The 25,160-nt window shown below is 41.3% G+C and overlaps 1 protein-coding gene across 1 annotated transcript in view; it reads left to right on the top strand.

The window, feature by feature from the left end:
* Thsd7b (thrombospondin type 1 domain containing 7B) overlaps window positions 1-24,958 on the top strand; it is a 697,290-nt gene extending 672,332 nt beyond the window's left edge. The window contains exons 21-27 of the mRNA XM_059280451.1: window positions 6,388-6,547; window positions 7,760-7,933; window positions 8,036-8,131; window positions 10,341-10,423; window positions 12,544-12,736; window positions 17,537-17,624; window positions 24,741-24,958. Coding sequence (XP_059136434.1) covers window positions 6,388-6,547; window positions 7,760-7,933; window positions 8,036-8,131; window positions 10,341-10,423; window positions 12,544-12,736; window positions 17,537-17,624; window positions 24,741-24,822 — 876 coding nt within the window. The 3' untranslated portion in view covers window positions 24,823-24,958. The remainder of the gene's footprint in view (window positions 1-6,387; window positions 6,548-7,759; window positions 7,934-8,035; window positions 8,132-10,340; window positions 10,424-12,543; window positions 12,737-17,536; window positions 17,625-24,740) is intronic.
* Window positions 24,959-25,160: the final 202 nt, after the last annotated feature.

Here is a 25,160-nt window from a genome sequence, read left to right as displayed (position 1 = left end):
TGGCTTGCTTTGGATTGTGTTTCTTAAAAGTTAACTTTTGGCTTTGACAATGCCTTGCTTGTGGGCAGAAGATAAAAAGTGGATAAAAGCTATATTCTAACTTTATTACATGAACCAAGGTTACTACCCTTTCCTTAATAATTACTTTTTTATTGGCCTGAGATATAAATGCCTGGTGACATTATTGTGTGTCACAGACACTGAACTTGTGTTTGATCAGCGAAGATCTTCTATTGCTTGCTCTCTCTGGCTTCTGGCTTAAGAAAAGGGGCATTGATTTTCTTTATGTCTGCCTTTCAGTAGTTTCTCCTGCAGTTCCTATTTGGAAGCGTATTTTAATTAGGCAACAATAACTTTGATTACACATTAAGCAATCTTCAGAGTATTCTTATAAAGATGTTTGGTGCCCCTGTCAGGATGGCTGTGTTGAGCAGCTTTGTAATACTGCAGAAATTAAATGCCCATGTATCTTTATAGATCTCAGAGGAACAAAATTATGTGGCACATGCATTCAGTACTCCTTTTTGTTGTTGTTGTTGTTTTGTGGAGATCAGGTAGACATGTTGATTGATGAATTCAGAAGTAAACTAACAGCTCTAAGCAGTCAACCTTGTCTACTTGCCTAAAGAGCTCTCTGAAGTCTTCGGCAATTTGAAGTGCTATCTGAAATGACTGAAATCAAGAAAAAGGACAAAATAGTTCCCCTTTATAATTATGACAACTGTGACATAGTAGACAGGGAGTTTAAGGAGCCATTACATGATGGGGTAAGAGAGAGGAAAGTTAACAAACACAGAAGGTAAAGGATGAGAAGGAGGGAGATGCTAAGGGACGGAGGATGGCTTCACTCCAGGTCTTTCGCAACATGCATGCCTCCTCTGCCTTTGCACCTTCCCTTTTCCTTCTCAGGTATCAGCAGCCTTTTCATCTTTGATAGATAAGTCCAGCAGCTTGTCTCACTGGATCACGTTGGGCAAATGCCCAATGGAATCTGTTGCTGTCATGGCGCTTCTGCCAGAACCATAGGGACAAAGATGGGCAGTGACCATGGTCTGTGACTAGGTAAGTGGAGGTTGGTGGATTTCCTCATGAAGCACTACTTTAGAGGCTGTAGGGACCCAAGGAAACAGCAAAACTGCGTCAGATTCTGGACAGGGTGAGTCCCATCCACCAGCACTTGATGTCCTCAGGAAGAGACTTATTCTACTCAAATCTCTCAAAAACAGTCCACAGTTCACTTTTATGCTTTGGTGCCTACCTACACAAGGGCAGTCAATGTTCCTGATGATGAGTTGGATTTGAAGCTGGTTAAAGACCCTGCAATCACAAACTCTTGGCTGCCACATTCCTCCACCTAGTGGATAAAGTCAGTCACTCAAAAGCAAGACGGCTCAAAAGAAAAGACACAAATAAAGCAGAAACATGAAAAAAGGGGCTGTGACGATACCTGGGCTGGTTGTCGTGAGGCCCAGATGCATCTAGCTTTCCTGAAGTTCGCTAATTCTTTGTGAAGTAAATATTTGGGATCTTTTCACTAAATGTCTTTCTTTAAAAGTATAGCTAAGTTTTTGGGCATTGATGATCAAAACACATGCAGGCCTTTCATACGAAGGAACACCAAGTCTCCCCAATGCTTCCCTGCTACTCCCTGTCTGCTCATGCTCTAACCCATCAGGGGCCTGCTGCTGATGGTGGCAATAGCATGTCACTGGCTGCTTGACTTCAGGAAGTGTCAGGCAATAATGACGGAGGCTTGCAAATGGCACTGTGAATGTGACAAGTTTGCCTCTAATTTTCATAGAAAGACATTAACAGAAAAAAGATGTGTTCACCTTCATAAACCCTGCTAGCCCTACGCAAGTTCCTCAACCATTCATGTCTATTCATGAAGAGTTGAGATTCTGGAGTCTAGCAACCACAATGTGGCTCACGGTTCTGGGAAGTTGTAGAGGTACACTTCTTTGCCAATTATCTAAGCACTCCAAGCTTCATTTTCCTGTCTAGCTTATGAGAGTCACAATAGATTGACTCCTGGGTGCCCTCCCCATCACTTCCAACACCTTCAGAAGCTCCAGTCCTCCATAGAAAATGCTATAGTATTTGCATATAACCTACATTCTTCTTTGCCTTTATACGTTAGTATTTCTTGATTAATTATAGTGCTAATTATTAGGATGTAAATGGTATGCAAACATTCATTATATGACATAAAGAGTAATGACAAGGAGAAAAACCTATGCATGTTTAATCAAAGCATTTTTTATAAAAATTTTAATCTTCAATTGATCCAATCTGAAGTTGGAGAACATTCACTCTTGTAGCTATTTTTTAGAAAACTTGTATGAAATACTTAGCACAGTACCTCATGTAAATAAAGAGCTCAATGAACTGTATTTGCTACTAAAAATTTGATTGAAACTGTAGTTCTGTTGATTAGCATCATCTGTCTGTTCACATCTGGTAGAGGTGAAAATTCAGTGTAAACAAAACCCCACTCAGAATCAAGACAGTGAGGGTGGATGAGGAAATGCTCCCTGCTTGCCAGCTTGCTCTAAGGACCTGGGGTCTGCCTTCCGACTGGAGTGCGTAAATTCTGTACAAAGGAGTGCCTGATTCATGAATGGAATTGTCAGTCTGATGCTGATTTCTCTTCATGTGGGCACTGTCCTTAAAAGTATAACAGATTAAGGATGAATGTGGGCTGATCCCAGGATACACAATAGGAGCCTATCACTGTTTGTCTTGGTTTTTAAGATGATCCCCATTGCAGGCTCGTTTTCTGCACTGCTACACAAGCTGCCTGATGGAATGTCAAAAGAGACTCTCATCGATTCATCCTGTCAGTTGAAGGCATCAGGACTTCCAAACCCCACATCTGCTACGGCATCTTTAGACTTGTCTCCAAGTACACGAAGTCCTCATACTCATCAGCAAAAACTACACCTAGAAAAGTCAGCAAAGCCATCATCTGGATACTAAGTTATGAAGGAGCACTCCCCACCAGCTACAGCTACAGAAAGGAAATTCAGTTTGTTCTTGTCATTTTCCATTTTAGGCAGTGAATTTTTATTAGAACATTTGTTTTAATTGTTATACTGTAGATTGATTTTAAACTTCATCTTCCCAGAGATGCATTTAGGCCTAAAATTATGGTACTTTTCATGACTAAATGATAGTCCTGGAGTGATCCACCCTCTGCTGTGGTGTGCCTGGGCTCTTCATGACTCTTATGTTGAAGACTGGCCCCTAATATAAGAGAAAAATGACATCAGTAGGAGGGGTTTGGAAGGTTCCACCCTCATGATGAAAGGCCCAAGGCACCTGCCCTTTTGCCCCCAGGACATGTGGAAGTCCCATCTAGAAGGAACCACCTACTGACACTTTAATATTGAAAATCTCAGACTCCCTTGAGGAGTGTGTATCCATTACTTATAAATTACTCAATATAAGGTATTTTATTATGGTAGCATGAACAAACTGAGAAACTATCCTAATTAAACCAACTATAATTTCTATTAATTTTTTTCAAAGGAAGTGTGTGGTGTCTGTAGCACAAATCTTAAAGGGTTTTATTAATAAAAAAAAAAAAAAACCACGGGAACCAGATATCGAGGTGAATACTGAAAGATCAGAGAAACAGAACAAGCCACAGCTAGCCTCACCTCGCCAATTCCTCAGCTGATCTTGTTTCCTCAAACTGGAAGCCTCTGTGTCCTCATCTGAATGGATCTCAGCTGAACTGCTGCTAAAAGCCTAAAAGCTTAACAAACTTAGTTCCTGGTCCTCACACCTTATATACCATTCTGCTTCCTGCCATCACTTCCTGGGATTAAAGGCATGTGTCACCATGGGTGTCCCCATTTGCGTACTGCCTCAGGATCCTTATGTTTTAAACTTCTACAATCTGGGTTCACCCAAACTGAATGTTTCAATTGTTTTGCCAGTTGATCTCCTTGCACTTTTTTTTTTGGTCTTACCTTGCATGACAGATACATTCCAAGATCTCTAGAGGATGCACGAAATCAGATAATTTTGAACCTAATATTTAGCATAATTTTCTTATATAGCAATAGCTGTAATAAAGTTTATTTCTAAGTTGGACACACTGACATAATAGTAGCCTGTAGTGAATTAGAACAAGTACTACAATATACACTCAAAAGATCCTGTGCAGGATAAGATAGGGTGGAAACATGCCATCGTGTGCTTCAGAATGGCATGCAGTTAAACACCTAAGTTGTTTGTTTCTAGAATTTCCCATTTGATGATTTTCAGATCACAGTTAGCTATAGCTGACGTAAAACCTCACTACTGAATTTCTTAGTCTTGACTTGCCCAAGCTGGTGGTCTGTGCCATCTTACTTCTCTAGCAGCCATCCACGAGCTCCCTTGATGCCCAGAAGCTTGTACCATTGTACTTGGCTAGCACCAGCTGGCTTGTGAGTATACAGAACACCTACTCTATGCCCAGGGTCAATATCTTAACTGCTTTAACTGACACTTTTGTCCTTTTGCACTCCTGATTCTGTAAGAACTTCAGGATTTCCAAGATCCAGACAGTATCTGTCCTCTGCAGACAGGAAGGACCAAGAAAGAGATGAAACTCAAGATTCTAGTGTAGAGTTACCAGACTATCATCTAATGAGGAGATAGTCTCTATCTAGCTATTTAATCTATCCATCCATCTATCTATCTATCTATCTATCTATCTATCTATCTATCTATCTATCTATCCACCCACCTATCTACTCACCCACCCACCCATCCATCCATCCATCCACTCACCCACCCATCCACCCACCCACCCATCCATCCATCCATCCATCCACTCACCCACCCATCCACCCACCCACCCACCCATCCATCCATCCACTCACCCACCCATCCACCCATCCACCCACCCATCCACCCATCCACCCACCCACCCACCCACCCATCCATCCATCCACTCACCCACCCATCCACCCACCCACCCATCCATCCATCCACTCACCCACCCATCCACCCATCCACCCACCCATCCACCCATCCACCCACCCACCCACCCACCCATCCATCCATCCACTCACCCACCCATCCACCCACCCACCCACCCATCCATCCATCCATCCACTCACCCACCCATCCACCCACCCACCCACCCATCCACCCATCCACCCACCCACCCATCCATCCATCCATCCATCCATCTATCTATCTATCCATCCATCCATCCATCCATCCATCCATCTATCTATCTCCATAGACGGACACAGAGTAGCCACAACAGCAAAGGGGAAGAGAAAACTAGCTCTCTACTAGCTTTTGGACTTAGCTGACACAAATTCAACCTGGTTACATAGGAAAATCGACACCAGAATGAATGCCGATCAGTGAGAATAGGATCAAAAGAGTTTCTGGTGTTATAAATGCCTCCCCCCACCCCTGCCCTCTGTCCTTTATGGGTGGTACCGAGGCATGGGATGGCACGTCTAGAAGATATTATGAGCAACCAAGACATACTTGCCGTTGTTTGTGGCACTGGGTCCAGTGTGTAATTCACTGCCCGGCTTTCCCTCCTTTCTCTTCGGTTCTGTCTGATCCTCCTCACTGGCATCCTGGCTCAGCACCTCCTTAACATCAAAGCTTTGCCTCCAGCTCTGCTTCCTAGGTATACGATAGGAAATGTAGCTGTCAGCTGAAGCCATCCAAATTTCCAAAGGACTTCTTTTTGAAATACAAACACCTAACTAAAATCCTGGTGAAGAGACCCATCTCATGAGTAATTTCCATCAGCAGACAGTTGAGCTCAATGCCCACCAAGCCTTTCATTTCTACCTTTCTGTGTCTGTGGGGCACTGTTTGAATTCCCCTTGGTGTCCAGCTTCCTGGGTGACGCTAGCATGAAACATCCTCAAAGTATATTACCCAGTACAGTAGGCAAACAAGGAAAACCACTTCAAACAGCAATGGAGAAAAATCAGAGTTTTATTTGCATCCCAACCTGATCCTTGTAAGAAAGGATCAACTTCTGCAAAGGGAAAAAAATTGGAAAAAATAAAAGAAATTCATACCCCAGGACTGTGCATGTTCTCTGGGAGGTGATTATAGATCAGACTATGTTCTCACGTACATGGAGACAAATTATTCAGGTTTTCTCATTTTGTCAATTCTTCCCAAGTCCCAGAATGAATGATCTTATTCTGAAGGCATAAATTCTAAAGCACTCGCCTGTGTTTCTATGTCACTTTCCCTATCAACCCCAGAAGTTCAATGATGCTTTATTGTCAACTGTTGAGAAGGAATTCCAAAGAGAAGAAAGCTGCTGTGTGTCATTGGGGTTTCCTTGGGGACCGAACCTCTGAGATTCTATCTAGCTAATTTCGAGAGCATCCTTTCTTCTCTCAGGGTGGAGATTGTGGGGAAGGCGTGCAGGTGCGCAGCTTTTCCTGCGTAGTCCACAACGGCTCAATATCCCACACAGCTGTCCGCGTGGAGGATGCCCTGTGTGGAGAAGTCCCCTTCCAAGAAGGAACCCTGAAGCAGCTGTGCTCTGTGCCTTGCCCAGGTGTGTAGTTCCCCTAATGAGCAGCACCTCCCCCCAATGATGATCTTGTTTTGTTTTTATTTACACTGGTTTTGTTTTGTTTTTTTTTTTTTTGAAAAGTTCTATCATGTCAATATTGAATTATTTGTGGGATTTAATGCATTTGAATTGTGGGGTGTGGTAACATTTTGAAAAACAGAGAGTAAGAAAAAAAGAAAAAAACAGTATTAGTTTTGGAAACAAAACCTAAGCTAGGATCTCATTTCCTGGGCCTCACTGACCAGTGGATTTGGCATCTAGAAAACAGGCGGATCAAGCAATGTCTCCACATTGCCCAACACTCAGAATGCTGACTGGATCTTGGGACTGAGGATTCTGAGAGACAGATAGCATGGCAGAAGGGAGGCAAGAAGCTTGTCAGCTCACTGTAAACAGTCAGGTTCTGTGGAGATGTGAAGGTCATCACTAGAAACATAAAATGATTATTTTACTTTAATACTAATGATGCAATTTAGCTTGCACTGAATATTTTAAGGTTTTGCAATATTTCCTTACAATACAGTATGTGTATGTGTGTACATATGTGCATTTACATGTTACATATGCACATACATATTTAAGTATACATCATTCATATGTCAATGTTTATATTTAAGTTATGTGCCATATGTCTACTCCATATGTTTACATTTACAAATAAATATGCTTATGCATAATGCACTTAAGTAAATATTCTTTAGGCAAAAATATCTTATTTCAATGACCTACTTGTAATTTTTCATGGTTTCTATGCACATCCATTTTGCAGTGGCATACTGATCCTGGGAAACTAAGTCATTATGTTCTTTATATCTCCCTTTTAAAGTTTTTTCTATTTTTCTTTTATTGGAAATAGTTTTTATACAATACATTCTAATGGCATTTCCCCTCCCCCAACTCCCCCCAGATCCTTCCCACTTCCCCCCTAAGCAGCCATGTTATACTCTAGTTGTAACGACCGACTTGAAGCAGAGTTATGGCAATCTAATTTTTGCTCTCTTTTGCTAAATTAGATTAAGCTATAAATTATTTCACCAATAATAGCACTTTCAGACTGAAAATCTGCCAATATCTGGACCTGCGCATGCCCCTTTACTTCTACCCCATGTCCCCTTGTATGCCCCATCTCTGTCACTGATGTCTGGTTCCTGTTTTCACACTGTTTCTTCCGCTCTGCACTATGTGACTACCCAGGAGACTGCCACATAACCCCATGGTCAGAGTGGAGCAAGTGTGAGTTAACCTGCATCGATGGGAGAAGCCTGGAGACCACGGGCCGCCAATCCAGGTCAAGGACATTCATAATCCAGTCTTTCGAGAATCAAGACAGCTGCCCCCAGCAGGTTCTAGAAACACGACCTTGCACGGGTAAGGAGGTCACTTTTTCAGCGCTTCCGCTCGGATGCATTGAGGCTTATTCCGTGGGTAGGAGAGATGTAATAGACTTACTGTTTTCATACTTCCTTGCAGGCGGCAAATGCTATCACTACGCATGGAAAGTGAGCCTTTGGAACAATAATGAACGGACTGTGTGGTGCCAGCGTTCCGATGGCCTTAATGTCACAGGTATCCCTTTCTAGGACTCACGTGGAGCCTTCAGAAAGGTCTCACAGTGTGCTTCTGTTGAGGAATTCGCTTACAAATTGAAGCAAGGTTGAAGAGCAGGTGGCTTAGATGGCCTTCCTGGAAGGTTTTCATTAAGCCTCACCCCCATTTTTGGAATCAACAATTCTATGTGAAGACTCATAAAGCATATAAGCCAAACAGATCGGTGGAAACACAACAAAGTAGTCCTAAAAGTACGGTCTCAGATAAATCTGAGGGAGACGCATGCTAGTTTAAAACGGCAGTCTCTGAAGTGTCGAAGCGTGTGCCATTAGTGAGGACACTCGGAGGAGCCCACTCAGCACCAGTTCTCCCCCACAGGTCCACCCGTCTCTTCTCTGAGGCTCAAACTAGCTGAGTTGATAAACATACCATTTTCAAATTGAAATGTTTGGGCATTAATGATGCAAAGAAAAAAAATGTAGATGTTATGGATGCTCATGTTTACCCACTGCGGGCTGATTTTGAATGTTTTCCTGGTTAGGGCAATTACTTAACGCCTAAAAATAGTCTGAAGGAAAGATTCCTTACTCTTAAAAGAGGGTACAATTTGATTGTACAAATGGTTTTCTCAATAATTTTAAAGATTTTTTGATGTCTACTTGTCAAAGCAAATTAAATCGACATTGATTTTACTTTAGTTCTGCAACTGACAAACAGCTTATGCAAGGCTGGGAGAAGTCTGCGGCAGCAGGAGAATCGCAGCCCCTTCTTTAGCCTGCTTACATGCCTTTACATTATTGGTATCAGCCCCTAGTACAATCATACAATAATTTATTTTGAGCCACTTTTTCATTTCGTACGCTGACAAAACTAAGTCCTCTATAAGCAGGCCTATCCAGGAACCAAAAAGCAGCCTCCTGCTCCACCGTGGGCCGAAAGATTACACAGTGGTGAGGGCTGTGCTGGCACAGTGGACCTTCTCAGGGCCTGGCATGAGGCCATCAGACAAGTGAGCTTGGGCCATTGGCACCACCGGATAAATACAACTAGAGCCTGGCTTCATTCTTAAAGCTTAAAAGCCATGTCCTGTAATGGGTGTGAGTTGGAGAATCCACCCCTGGGGACCGCAAATTTGAAGACTGAGTGCCCTGTCCCCAGACATGAGGGTGAAATGGACAGGTGCTGTATGGTCATCGTCACCGATATCCACGTGACCAGTTTCAACTCCAGGCGCTGCCTCTGGATGGCAGTAGGTTTGGGGTTTGGTTTTGTTTTTAACTTTGGCGTCTGTTTTTCTCTCCCCCACCCAACAATAGTAACAATGTGGCAGCTCCATTCCCAGGAAATGCCTAAGCCAGGCTCTCCCTCTCTAGCCTCGAGCTTGAAGCCTTTTTTTTTGCTAGCTGCCACACCATAAAGTGTAATTGGTTGACAATTATTGCACTGCAAAGACTAGAGCCTATAAATTCGACTGACATCATATGAATACAGTTTAAACACTGCCCTTACGTGCCTCAACTTCTCAATCTACTTATCTCAAAACGTATTTCGTGTCTATTCCCACTTTGAATCAAGGGAAGGCAAAACCAGGGCAGTACGCGGGTGGGTTTTAGACACACCTCCCTCCTTCCTTTAACTCAGATATTTACATAATCCTGCATCAGCAACTGTATACCTGCAAGTGCTGTGTGGAGCGTTGGACTGGCTACTCTAGACTTCATGCCTTGCTTCCGTACACATGCCGAGGGGGAGGTCCGTATGTGACTGTGTATGTTCGTTAGGCCTGGTTCTTATCAAATCCTCTTCACGGCTCTGAGCAATGTGACCCACGGAGCAACAGTGACGTTCTTTTACTTGGCTTTTGGAATCAGCCTAGTTAGTGCCTAGCTGGGTCAGCCAGGAACTGGAGAAATATGCACATGGAATGAGTCTCTAAGCAGTTGTATTTGCTGCTCTTGAACGAACTAGAGATCTCATCAGTTCTTTTACTGATCCAGGTGCTCACAGGCTTTGCCCTCAATTATAGACACGTGATAGACTCTTGATGCCAACGAACATGGAAAAACTCTATAAGCATCTCATTTTAAACACATCCTAGAGTGATTAATAAGCTAGGCGTGTAGCATATGGCTGATATATACATTTAAGCCATGAAGGGGGAATAGCGAACTTTTAAATATGATTATCAAAGAAAAATCTGCAAATAACAGTGATACTTCCTTTGTAGGCGGTTGCTCCCCTCAGGCACGCCCTGCTGCCATTCGGCAATGCATTCCAGCTTGTAGAAAACCGTTCTCCTACTGCACACAGGTGAGTCACATGCTGGGCTCCCCTACAGGCATTATAATTTCAGCATCACAGGCAGTGAGGTGTGCGTGTCTGCTACAGCCCGGCAGCAATTTTGCGTGCCTACATCGCCATCTAGAGGCAGTTCGAGGGAGAACAACAATCGCCAAGACTGCATTTACCAAATCTGCCCTTCAGCTGTCTAATTTATGCTCCATCTACCAATAACTGTTTTAGTTGATGTACACATTCTATTTTTAACCTTTCATGCAGCTGAGCTTCTTTGAAATATGTACATGCTGTTTATATTCTATAAAAATTATCTGGTAAAATTTGTTACCCTGCAATGTTCAGAGAGTGAGTAAAGTTTTAGTTTGCTAAAAGTAGATTAAACATATGACCATGGCTGAAAAAAAAATATGCGTGTGTGTGTGTGTGTGTGTGTGTGTGTGTGTGTGTGTGTGTGTGTGTGTGTGCATGTGCATGAAGATATTTGTTTGGGTTTTTTATGCAGAATTTTTGTTCTGTTCCCCCATCCCTTCCACATCTGCTTGGGAACTGATGTAAAATATGCACTACATTGTAATTAGTGGGTCTTACTGGTTGTAATGCATATGTAGTATTTTAAAGCTGTGTTGCATATCTTAAAGAGGCAGGTTTCTTCCTTCAGTGGGTGTATCCTGAAAAGCAATGCAATGAAAGTAATTTAGGCAATCAATCATATTTTATGACTCGTCTACTTCAAGATAGGCTAATTCTTTACCACAGAAAAGACATGGGTAGGTTTGAAAAAAAATAGAAACAAAAAAAAGAAGAAATAAATTAATTTAGGCTGACAATGTTTGCAAAATATAAGTTGCCTTTACCCACCTTTATTCATGTTAATAAAGCATAAATAACTCTTCCTTAAACCCTTGGCACATACAATTAACTAGATACAGCTCTTCTCTCAGACTAACAATAGAGATTCATCTTGTAAAGATGTCTTCAATAACACCACCATGTGACAATGTCCATCAGCTGAAAATCCATGGCATTATTATAGCTTTGTCCTGCGCTGAACTGTGGGCAGTCACAGTGCTTGGTTCTCTGGCTGCCATCTGTCCTTCTGTAGCGCATCAAGGTGCTTTATTCAATTTCAGGAGCTATTGCTCCTTAAAATCAAATTTAGTCAAGAACTGATGATCCCAGCAAGACTGGCTATTTGATGAGGATTGGCCTAAGTAGCTATAAGAGGCGGGGATCTGTTCAGAAAAATGCCAGAAGGTGAATTATATGTAAGGAGCCATAATGGCAGAGTCATAGAGACTGATAATCACACCCTTTTTCTTTTCTCTGGTATTCTGGTGTCTGTCTGTTGGACTAAGAGACATTATTTTCTGATTCACTTCCCAAGACAGATAGGAACCCTTGTCTATCATTGTTCATCATAGTCAGCTTGTCAAAGACACTCATTACACATGAAAGTGACCGGAAACTGCAGAAGCAAATATAAAGGACGTATTGTCATAATGTCAAGTAGGGATGTGTTATAGTGTGACACTCGAGTTACTGCAATGAAGAGTAATTGAGAGGGGCTATGTTTTCCTTAAGTATGATTCCAGTCAAGCATCTTTCCTCCACCTGGACCTCCCTCCTAGGAGCAGAAAGGCAGTCACGACTAGTTAAGCACCAGCAGTACAAGGTGACAAAGAGATCTAGCATCTGGGAAGATGACAGCACTCAGGCATCACCTAAATCAAATAAAATACGTGCACAAACCTGGGGCTTTCCTTTGCAGTAAGAAGGGAAAAACTGGAACCAGCAGGTAGGCATCTGAAACCCAGGTGAGGGGTAGTTGAAGATGAAAATTTGATGAAATGCCGTAAACATCTCTAAAAGAGAAGAAACGGCATACTAAAACACTCCACAAATTACAAGCACATTAGAAAAACCTGACAAGTTACTTAGTGCTGACATTGGGACCCAGAAAGATGAATGACATATTTGGTCTCTATCCCATTGGTAAATCAGTTGCTGAAATGCCCACATTTCCAGGACATATCAAAGGCTACTATTAAGTGATTTTACTGGCGTTTGAATAATTCTTTTTTATTCATTGGCACAACTCGTATGTAACCATGAACGTGTTTTCTGTGCTGTAGGGCGGCGTCTGTGGCTGTGAGAAGGGGTACACAGAGATAATGAGATCAAGTGGATTCCTGGATTACTGCATGAAGGTACCTGGCTCAGAGGACAAAAAAGCTGATGTGAAAAACCTTCCTGGGAAAAACAGACCTGTGAATTCCAAAATACATGATATTTTTAAAGGATGGCCTCTTCAACCTCTTGACCCAGGTGTGTTTCTGCTGCCAACAAGGGATGCAAATTTTTTTCCAGTGAGCTCATACTGTGGTTATCTCTCACTGTGGAAAGAATGGAGGGAGGGAGGGAGGGAGGGAGGGAAGGAAGGAATAAAGGAAGGAAGGAGGAAAGAAGGATGAAGCACGTGGTTTAGCTCAAGGTTTCTCAGATTTGAGTGTTTTGTGATGCGTACTCCCATGTAAGAATCAAGTGTTCTCATGGATGCTTATTAGCCTGGCAATCATAGTCTAAGAGGGAGTGACTTCAGGAACAAAGTAGTATCTTGGGAAAATGTCTTTTAATTGTAAATTGTTGCTGCTTCTGTAACTGGATTTGTGCATTTAAACGAAATTAAAGGGGGAATTGGAATTGAATCACAAGAACTTACAGGAAGTACCCACAGACCTGTTGTGGGTTTTGAGCTACTGGGGAGATGATAAGGAGACCCAATTTCCAAGACAAGGAAGCCTTTCATGCCTTGTGCCTTAAACCACCTTCTTTCAAACAAGTGTGACCTTGTAACTCCTCTGTCCCTGTTCCTTTACCTATAAAATCAGTATAGAGAAACCCACTTTGCAGATTGTCATAGGGAGGGCCACGTATCCAGCCTCTAAGGCTCTGAACTTAGTGTTTATTATGGACAGGAGAGAAAGCATGTTGTATGCCACCTCCGGGGCTGCTGTGTGGCTCTGCTGGCATGAATCACCTCGTTTCACACTTGCAACCTAAGGGGATGCTATCCGCTTTGTTGAAGAAATTAAGAAAACCAAAATTAGCAGCACTAGGTAATTACACCAGGGTCATACCAGAAAGTGACAAGAGTGAGTTTAAAGATGCAAGTAACTAAGACAGTCATGTGCCACTCTGTGAAGTGTGAGAGCATCTCTGTGCTTCTCACACTCACAACTTCTTTTCCAAAATGAAACCCTTCAAACTACCAGGCAAAGCCACATAAGTGACAAGCAATGGGAAGGGAAAGACAGACACACCTTGGACAGATGGACCCTGGAAACTTCCCTTCTGGACTGAAGCCTTGGTTCATACCTAAAACTCCCTGCTGGCACATTTAAATGAAGCAGAAAACAGCCCAGGTACAAAGGATGTTCAACCCAATCAGGGAAACAGGCTCATGCTCTGACTTCTCAGAAGAAGCATGACTTCTCACTCAACCTTTGATTCCTTATATGCCAAAGGTACTTTAAAACTCTCAGTTTTAAGAGCAAAGTGAGAGCAGATTTACATGGGAGGAAATGATATGCCATGTAGACTTTTCATCCATGACACATGCAACTTCAGGAGGATAATTAGAATAAAGTCACAATGGGGGTAGACAGGCATATGTGTTTTATAGATAAATTTAAAAAATAAGTGTGCAGATACACAGGTATGCAGGTGTATGAACACATGCAAAAATAAATGTATATGCATGCACACATATAGGGCTATACAGATAGGTACAAAATATGTGTGCATATATACATATATGTGTGGCTCTACATATGTAGACAGATCAGCGTTTTTGCACGTGTTCGTGTGTGCTGTGCCTGCATGTGTATGTACGAGTTTTCATGTGGTGGAGCACATGTGCTCGTGTGAATGCACATGTATTTGTGTGTCCATGTCTCTGGAGGCCCAAGGTTGTCGTCAGGTGTTTTCTTCCATGGCTCTCCACCTTAAATACTGAGACAGTGGCTCTCAGTGGAACCTGGAGCTTGCCAAGTCAGCCAGTCAATCTACCTAGCTTGCTCTGAGTAAGACTGTCCCATCTCTGACTCTCACACGCTGGGATTGCAGTCAGGCCATCATGCCTGCCTGGCTTTTACGTGAGTGCTGGGAGTCAGAACTCCAGTCCTCACACTCATATGGTGAGTGCTGTAACCACAGAACAATCTCCCCAAAATGACGTTTTAGCCTGGTCAGTTTATAATAACTTTTAGGTTCTAAAATTATTATTATTATATTGTGTATTATATAATATATAGTATATTATTGTAATATATTATATGTTTTATATATTAGGTGAGGGCATAATCTGAGACAGCCCCTCAGGGGATACTGAGGCTGTCATAATATATTTAGCTGCCATACATTTTGATCTGAAATTTCTCTCTAAAGACTCCAACCTGCACATACATACACACGAGAATGCAAATGATTCCCAGTGCATGACTGCTTCTTTTAACAAATGAGTAGAAGCAACTGAGGTGCCTGTAAGTGGAATGTTATAAAAACACAAACATCAACAGTGTGATGTGTCTCATAGATACATTGAGATGAGATAAACCTGCTTCTGTGAACTAGGACCATCCGCAACCTATACAGGCTAATGAACAACGTAGAGTTAACAAGTGAACAACATGCACACTTGTGTGTGTGTGTGTGTGTGTGTGTGTGTGTGTGTGTGTGTGTGTGTGTGTGTGCATTCAGATGCCGGCATACATACATCAAGACTGAAAAGATCCACAGACATCGAAATCAGAGATAGCTCCCACGAGAGGAAGTGGAGGCTGACAGAAAGATATTTCCATCCTGCATCTCTTTCAGTAGTTTGAACTTTAAGTCTACTCATTATACTGTTACAAATGTGTATTTATTTATTAAGTTGATTATTAAATTCTCCCTAAAATAGCATTCTGGCCTACTACATTCATCTACAATAAGGATAAAAGCATTGGGCCATCTCAAGGCCTGAGCTCTGAGGCTCTAAGGTTGAAGAGATGTCAGGAATAGTCTTGCTCAGACTGTCAATGTAAAAACTCAAAGTGGAGAATTCCATCATCAGAGTTTCAAGACAACCATTTTCGGATTTTTAGGACCAGAGAAAGATATAATTTCATTGAACCTCATTCTCAAATGAGTCTCTGGTTGAGGCATGAAAAATGTATATAGTGAATTACAGCATAATTTAATGTAATTGTGATGTTACTCTAACCAAACCTTTTTACCATAGATTCAGGTGGTATCCCATACACAGTTTAGCATGAGATGGTGCTATGCGTACTGTGGACTCAGTGTGGTGAATCTGAATCCCTGAATATTTCTTTCATGAAGACATGTCATTCCTTTGGGATGCTAACAACTGCCCTTGTCAGCCCAATTACAAATCTAGTTAGGACAAAAAATGAAAATCCTAGTCCACCTAAAGCATATTTTACATAGAAAAAAGTCACACAAAGACCATAATATTTACTTGACTAATAAGTTTCATTTAACTGTGGTAGGTAGAAAATCTAAAATGATATTTTCATATATATATATATATATATATATATATATATTTATAAATTTAGAGTATTATATATAACATATAAATTTATATAATATATTTTCTTATGTGCATATAGTTTATACAAATAAATATAAAATCTCCCACAGAATCCAGCTGGTGTTGCTCATGCAGACATAGTTATAGGGCCATCCACTATAGTGTGATCAACTTACTAGGGTCTCCCTTCCCCAGCAGCCCTTAACTGTTAATAGCACCTCAGCGGGGGTGGGGCTCTGTGCCCCTCCCCGTCCTCAGTGGAATGTTGACTCTCTAGCTCTTGTTCAGCTTTTGTGCAGGCAGCCACAGCTGCTACGCATTCATAGAGTTAGTAAGAGGAAAGGTCCTGTCCTATCCAGAAGACAATGTTTCACCAAAGTCTTTTCTGAGTTACAGCTTCTGGTCTTCCTGTCCACTCTTCCATGGTGTTCCCTGGACTTTGAGGGAAGGTGTCTAATACAGAAAACCTATTTGAGTATTTTTCTTCACCTGATTGCATTGAGAAAAAAAGAGCTACTGAAATGTGTATCCTAATTCTCCTTGCATGCATGTTAAAAGAATGAGCTGGGAAGTGTGGTTATCTTTTTAGTTGTAGTTTTTGTTGTTCTTCATGTTGGGAGAATGGTGGTATTTTTATACGGCATGTGTAAAAACATGAGAATCTTCAAACAAGTTCAAAAACCCTCCAGTAGGTTTGATGAATTAAGGATTGTCAATACCTCACGTTGGGGGTGGAAACTTGGGTTTATGTTTTAGTTTCCGATCTATTGTTTTCTTATTTTCTTCTTTGCTGCCATTATTCTTTTCTATTTAACAGCAGTCACCAAATTGTAGCTTACAACTATGAACACTTGTGAATTTAGGTGAAAAAGAAATTATTTGGCTAAAAATATATTTACTGCAATGCAGTTATACCATTATAGTTTTTGTTTGTTTGTTTGTTTTTTTTCTTTTTGAGACAAAGGTAGCCTCAAATTTGTGGTAATCCCCTTGAGTGCTGGGATCATAGGCCTGACCCACCACATTTGGCTAACAACCTAACTATCAACCAATTAATGGCTGATTTGCTAAAAGTTAGAGTGATATAAACTGTTCATGTCTAGAAAGTCCACACCAACTGGTATAATGTTGTATAATTTATATGTTGTTTTTAGATTTTGTAGTATAATTATACATTTTGCCTTTCTCCTTCCAAACCCTCACATATACCCCACCTTGCTCTTTTTCAAACTTGGGGCCTGTATTTCCTATTAATTGTTGTTACAGTTATCTCTAGTAGGTAATCCATATTCCTGGGATGGTCAGGAGAGGAAACTGTCAACACCTGATTCCTCGGGGCAGTTCACAGATCATGCCATGACTAATCTCTCCCATGAGTAATCAGCAAGCATAGGCACCCGTTTCAGATCTAGAATTAATCATCAGCTCTGGGTTGTCAAACATTATGTTACTTTGTACATGTGCTTTCTCTCCAAAATGTTGAAGACTTCTGTATGCTAAGATTGTTGTGTTATTTCTGTTTTAAACAGATGGCCGAGTAAAAATTTGGGTTTATGGCGTTTCAGGTGGCAGTTTTCTTATCCTGATTTTCCTAGTATTTACTTCCTATCTTGTTTGGTAAGTACCAAGGAATGAAAATTATCCCTGTTTTTGTGTGTGGCATGTTAAAAGGATTTAACCATATTTTTAAAACATTGATAAAAATGACAGGAATCTCAGGACCATAAAAAGGAGATTAACAGGTGAAATACAGGACCTTTACCAGTATTGTTACCACTTGATACCACATTTCTATTTGGTTTTGGGTTAATATTAGAAGCTATAAAAGACAAGCTATGTCTTAGCATTTTTGCACTTAGCATTTGATTTGGACTATGGGTTTATCATCATGCAGATGAGGTGTCTCCTAGACAATGATGCTGAGTTCCACACCCAAAAATCCAAAGTTAGTTATTTTGGGGTGTGGTCAGAACTTTTGCACATACATAAATTCTCTAGATAATTTTGATCTGTTGCTAATCTGTGAACACTACTTTAGATAATTCTAGTTATTACATTATTCTTAATTATTATTAGTTCTTAATCGGGCCTGTTTTGAAAAGTTAGGGTAAATTAACCAGTTGGTTCCTCCTTGCTAATGCATTTTGAATAACAAAGATAATATTAACCATCTACATCTAATTAGCTGTCAATTCCAGGGACCCTGCTTTGTAAGTGAGTAGTCCTACTGCCTACTCTCTTGAAATTCTAATTAGTTTATTATACAGAATATATTTTACTTCATGAGCAGTTCTTGAGACTACATACACATAAATAAATTTGAATATTTTAAAATATGTGAAGCATATTCTGTTAGCTACCAAAGCAATATTTTCAAGGATTTTTTTTATGAGATCAAAGTGTTATTTGGCTTTTTTCTCCCAACCGAGATATTTATATTCCTCATCTGTCTCATAAAATATTTGAGAATTTTTGCTCGTTTTAATCCTGACTCAAATCTGTATATTTATCTTCAGATTTGGTTTCCAAGGCTGCATAGACTTTTAAATTTTTGCTTTTGGTCAGTTAAAATTGGTGAAGATAATCAGATGACTTTATCCCTCTTGCCCACCTGTAGTGATCAAAATTGAATTCCTAGAAATGAGATTTCTATCCAGCTAGTATTTCCAGAGTTTCCTAGTAAAAAATGTGCTGTCTCCAGCAGTCATCCACCCTGTAATCAAATGATTGGACCAGCTTAAGTGTCTCAGTTGATAGGTTAGGCGAGCACTGTGGACATCCCGTCATAATAAACAAATGTGAGCTTGAATGTTTCCCAGGCATCTCAGAGCCTTCTGAGGTACCCACCAACAGAAAGGGCTAAAAGGGGGGGATGTTCTAAAAGTCACAGTAGATAACATGAAGGTTCATAGGACAATGCTCTTCAAGTCACAGACAATAAGGTTCCAGATCACTGGACCACCTGATGGCAATATAAAAACAAGTGGCTTCCTTGATAGTAACAGCCTCATTCCCAATCAAGATTCTGTTGTTCCCCCGCCCTGCACTCTTATACCCAAGTAATTTAAAACTAGTGTGTAGTTTTTTAATATTCCTACATGTAAAATATTCATGTAGAGCCACAATATTTCCTTCATTATTTTTCTCCCTTCCCCACAACTTACTGATTTAAACTCTCATCCACTCTCCCAGCAGCACATATTTAATAAGACTTTATGTATAACTCCAAGCTCTGAGATTCTAGATTCTGGCAGTAAGAATTTTTTACCAATACCCCCTCCCTCATGATGTTCTCTTCCTCTCCCTCCCTCCCTCCCTCTCTCCCTCCCTCCTCCTGTCCCTCCTAGGCTAATCTAAACTCAATTTTATCTTCAGACTCAGCCTCCCAAACACTGGGACTAGGGGTGCAAAACCATGATTGCTGAGAAGATCTGATTACAAAATACCAGTAGAATTCCTCCCTGATATTTACAGTGACCAACTTTATATGGCATAAAAGACCCACATTTGGACTTACATACCGTTTCTCCTTTATCCTGTGGCCACATTAGTCTTCCTAAAATATATCTCCGATGATCACCACCTCTCTTCCTTACACCATTAGTAATGTCTCATTTTACTGATGAAGTCAGGGTTGTCTCATTGTCTAGCTGAATGCCTAAAGTCTTTAATGACCAAACCCAACCAACCCTCAATTTCATCTCCTGCTAGTCCATGGACCCTGGAGAGGCTCACTTGTGCTGCGTGGACCCAAATCATTTATCTTTTATTGTCTCACAGAGGAAAGTGTCTTTCAAAATGACCAACTTACATGTTTTTTTTTTCTATTTAGATGAAATAAAAAAAATCACTCAAGTATTTAATTAATAAGCTTAGTCATATACTGAGTCCCAAAGCCTGTGCTACATATTAATATTTAGCTCTAAGTACTGATGTCTCTCGTTCCATGGTAGGAATGGTTTTATGCAGCATTCATTCACATGGACTTTCACATCTGCCACTGGGCAATCCCATCAGTTCCTCTATTTGCAATCAGGTGTATTCTTTCCTCTTTCCCATATCCATTTCCACACACATGGTTGAGACATAGCTCATCTGTGAATCTGTGTTGCTGTTTCAGATGCTTTATCCCAATAGCTGACTCTGTCTATTCACATTTCTCAGGCCATTGTGTATGTCCTGTGTGTTTATTCACAGTCTTTACGGAACAAAACCTTTCCGTATAGCAAAGGTATTTCTCACGGTTTAATCCTCATGACCCCTTTAACACAAAGGAAGTTTTCACAGCCAGTTATTGGCATTCCACCCACGCTTCCAGTAAAACTCAGATTCCAACCTATGTTCTTCTCAAAGAGCCAGGAACAGCTTGTCGGTGTCTCCTCCCCTGCAGCACTGACTTCCTGCCAACAGTGTAGCTGTTTGCTTAGGTATTTTTCAACTCTTTATAGAACCCCAAAGACTTTAGAGGGAAGACTTTGTTGACTATGTTTTATGAATTCTTTTACACCACAGATTGGATCATTATTTATTGAACATCTGAATAAGTGAATAAATAAATAATTTGATTAATATAAAGATTTTTTTAAGATTTTAGGGTTTGTGGATGAGTAAAAGTCAAATGTTTGTATGTTAGGTGCAGAAGTACTGCACAGAAACTGTTTTCGTTAATCCCTGTAGTTGTCACTCCAGTTTAAAGAGCAGTTAACTGAAATACTGTTTCTTTGGTCACCTGGCTTGGAGAATCAGCTCTGTATTTGGCTAAGACCAAAGTGCAGGCTTCTTCTACAAGCTCCCCCTTGAGTAAGCCTGCAGGGTTTTCACATGCAATGTGATATTGTTGATTTCCACCTTCAAGACCCTACATTTCTACAGGTAAAGTGAGCCACAGCCCTGGAGAGACATGTCCTTCATTACCTCAAAGAGCTGTGTACAGACATTCAAATGCACGTTTCACAGCAGCTCATTCTGTTAAGTGGTTGTAGGAGCATTAAAAGATGATACTTTGGACATGTTATATTTTCCACCAAAAAAGAAGGTTTATGTTAGGAGAATTCCTGCAATACACCAGGGTTTAGACATATACTTTAAATGAAAGCAAATTATAATAAAACTTATAAGGATAGTTTTGGAAAAGCAGAAAAACAGTCTCTCTAAGCATTTCCTTTCCACAATGACCTTCTGAGCATCCACTAGTACTGGGGATTTTGAAAGGCTCCCCAGCTCAGGTTTCCCTGGGAATGATTTGCTGAAGCTGCACACTAGATGAGCTTGTGGTTAACCTGGACATAGTGCCTGTAAGACACTCTAGATAACCATGTCCATTCTGGCAACACATTTTGGTAACAAACTCTCCATCCATGATTAAGAGTGGCTTCCAGAAGCTTGTCTCTCACAGATAGCTCTCCAAACAAATAAAAAATGTTCCCTGCTTCCATTAAACTATGCAACCTCAGCTAGCTTAGGAGTGTTCCTTGTGGGTTGCACTCCAAGGAACTAAGTTGCACTTAGAAGTGTCAGTGGCTTACCTGGCAGCCCCCTTTCCTGGCTGAATGCATTCTCACCCTTTGCTAAAATGCAGATGTCCTCAAAAGAGGTCACTTTCCAATTTGTCTTGGATGATCTCTCACAGCCAGGACAGCAGCATGGTCTTAGGCTTTGTGTGGCTCGGCCAGCAGTAGTGGCTGTCCAGAGCATTCTGTCAGGCTCAACAGGAGAATGACATGCCAGGGGTAGATGCTGGCTGGGTACTGGCAGTGGCGTTGTGGCCTATGTGCAGGCCTTTGTGGTCCCTTACTTCGCTTGACAGAGAAGAGTGATTATGCTTTTGTAACACCGGAGTTTATGGAGGAAAAAAAATAAGAAACATTTGTCTTTAAGAGGACATGTTCCAATCAAGCAGAAGAAAAGGGGGCCCAGAACTCCAAAGACAGGCCTCTTAGCTGATGGTTTTTCACAAGGAGGCCGTGCACACCCTCCCTTTTAACTGGCTTGGAAGTTTTGTTCACCACAGCTGCACAAGGACCTGTACTCCAGAGTTCCCAGATTACCATTAGGGAAGGATTTCATTGGTTGAAAATATTCAAAGGTTCTCAGATCTTACAAATTCATACTTGAGACCTTTGGACTCACTGTGTTCACAGTGAGTCACAGTGAATGAAGTCCTAATCTCGGTGACTCCATGCCATGCATGGCCCACCAAGGTCTCCAGTCCTCCATTGTCTCAGAAGTGGAAACTGTGCTCATAAATCTACGTAGGGAAGCAGACATGAAGACATCTGTGCACATTCTGAGCACAATTTTCCAGGCCCCGCTCGCAGAGCCAAGCCAAGTTTACATGTCTCCCAGGCAATGATTTTATCTCCTCATACAAATCTAGCCATTGCTGTCCCTTGCCTTCACTTCCCAGGTCCCCAGCTCTCATTTTTCCTCACCTAGGAATATATAGCTCATGCGAAATAAGGGCAAACTACCAGGAACTATAGGATCTACAATTCCCAACCCTCTGTTTATTCCCTGTTCTTTCACACATAGTAGGGACATGGGGACATCTTCACCATTACTTCAGAAGAAATTCTTGATATTCACTAAGGTAGATATACAAGGTGTCACTTCCAGGAGGTCCCAACCTCTCCTCTGTTTTTTGTTTTGTTTTGTTTTTGTTTTTTGGGGGGTTTTTTGTTTTTTGTTTTTTTAACTACCTTTAAATGCGTGGGTCAGCATGCCAAGGACCCTGTTTCAAGCCAGGTTTATTATCCATGTTAGAAGCTTCACCCAGCTACAAATAAAGCCTCTGGAATACACCTATGATTCATATGGATAAAGTTAAATTGCATGCTAGTCAAGTAATTATGCAGTACCCCTCTGAGAACTGGAGAGAGCCTGAAAGGCAGGGTATCGAAGCTTAGGCTCTCTTCTGAGGAGGGTTCTAAATCAAGTTGCTGCTTCTATCAGCTTCTCTGCCTGGAAGCTATTTGCCTGCAGCCTATGCCCAGCACCCAGCAAATCTTCAGTGGGAGCCTGCTGCATGCCCGGTGCTGGGTGAAGGCCCCTGAGAGGATGTATGCTTCCATTCAGTAAAGTTTTAGAGATCGTTTTTATCTTCTTAGCTGAGATGGCTTGCTTCAGACATCAATCAGAAAAATTAATTTTGCTCTTTGATTAGAACTTGGGCATTTCAGATTAGGAAATCCTTCCTCCAACTGGTTCTGCCAAACTCTTCATACTCTAATTAATTCAGGTAACAGGAAATTCACCACTCTGACCGTAGGGTGAAAGGAGCTAGACACGAAGGGCCACAGCTGGTAGGGCTCCATTTGTGTGAGATATCCAGGATCGAGAGACGCGATCGAGAGACGTGTGGAGGCAGAAGGTTGATTAGCAGTTGCCAGGGAACACAGGAGGGGAAATGGGGACATTGCTCAGTGATAAAGATGCTCCCACGACAGAGAGTAATGACAGCAGATGACACAGTAGTAAACGCTACCACTGCCTTTTATAAACTACAATGTTTCGTTTTCATTTAAATTCGGTCTGGATATAAAATTCAACTCATTTTTCCAAGCAGAAGAGAATGTTGCTTCTAAGAAGTACCTTGCTCTCAGGTTCTGGGACTTATTGAAAGAATAAATATAAAATGCTTGGCACAGACTTGGCACTCAGTCTGCATTGAATAAAAATAAATAATAGATGCTACTATGTACTACGTGCCATAGCAATCTAAGAGCAGGAGGGAGGGAGGGAGGGAGGGAGGAGAGAGAGAGAGAGAGAGAGAGAGAGAGAGAGAGAGAGAGAGAGAGAGAGAGAGAGAGAGAGAGAGAGAGATCCTTGTTGAGGACAGAGCAGAAGAGAGCTAGCCTCTGAAGACATGGCGGAGCCAGGCTCTGTGGAGAAGGGGGTTTGTGTGGAGAAGAGGAGTACATGACAAAAATTTCATGTATAAAAAACAAGAATGGAAATACATGGTGGCTATCCATGTGAATTTGGCACATCAGGTTCTTTATGAGTAGGAAAAGCAGCCTTTCTCGACATGAAAAAAGTTGTCATTCACAGGCAAAGCGAGGCCCAGGTGAGGATGGTTTTGCAGAGAACTGGTAAACTTGTACTGCTAAATTACAGTGGGTTGATAGCCAAAAAAATATCAGTTTTCAAGCCAAAGCAGAAATATGTCTGCTTAAAAACAAGGCCAGAGCAAGACACAGGAATCTGGCTGCTCCAGCTGCTTAAAATGTTAAACATCTGGGATGCGGAGGTCATAGTAGCTTAGGAATTAGTGAGCAGCAGATGTCTACCTTCCTGTGTGTAAGCAAGAACAAATACAGAAAATGGCTCTTCTCCTAACCTGCTCAATCCACTAAACCATTTTTTAAGATTTTGAAAAGATGGTGGCTTGTATTTTAAAAGAGCTAAATTGAGGAATACAGGCATACACCAAAAACTGCACTTTCTAATCATGCTGGCTACATCATCTACTTCTATACTATGGGCCCAGTGAAGCTGGAGTCAGCTTAGATTGGGACAGCATGAGCTATGATGTTCACACAATGATAAAACTTCCCACCAACTGTATCTCCATTGATAAGAGTCACATGACTTATTCAAAAGAAAAAACCCATACTTACTGGTAAATGAGTCATTTGTAATTTTCCCATTTGAACTCCCAGTCTTCAAGATTGTCTTTGGCAGCTGAAGCAAAGCTCTATAACCTTTATCTGAAGACCTCTTTTCCTTTTGCAGCAAGAAGCCAAAACCACATCAAAGCACACCTCGCCATCAGAAGCCACTGACCTTGGCCTACGATGGGGACTTGGACATGTAACTTGAAAAAGGAATCCAAATGTAGACATCAACTGCTGCCTTAAATGCTTTCTCTTTTGTAGCTCTCAGACTTCTCAGTTCTTTGAGGAATCTCATGATGTGATACATTGGGCAGAATACAAATACTGCAAAAGTAATAGTGCCCCAACTTCATTTGGACATGGAGTCAAGGATTACTGGGTCTGCCATTTAGATTTCGAGTTGTTTGTGGGTGTGAGTGTTTTACTTTTTTGGTTTTCCCAAGAGGCCTGAAAACCCTTCTCTTCCTGTTTGAAAATGAGAGGAAGAAAACATGAAGGATTTCCCACAGACTTGAGTAAACTTGATCTTCAGCCGCAT

This window comes from Peromyscus eremicus, chromosome 15 (genome assembly GCF_949786415.1).
Source record: "Peromyscus eremicus chromosome 15, PerEre_H2_v1, whole genome shotgun sequence".
Lineage (NCBI taxonomy): Eukaryota > Metazoa > Chordata > Mammalia > Rodentia > Cricetidae > Peromyscus > Peromyscus eremicus.
The sequence above is the reverse complement of the archived record's forward strand: the minus strand, read 5'-3'. Positions and strand labels throughout refer to the sequence as shown.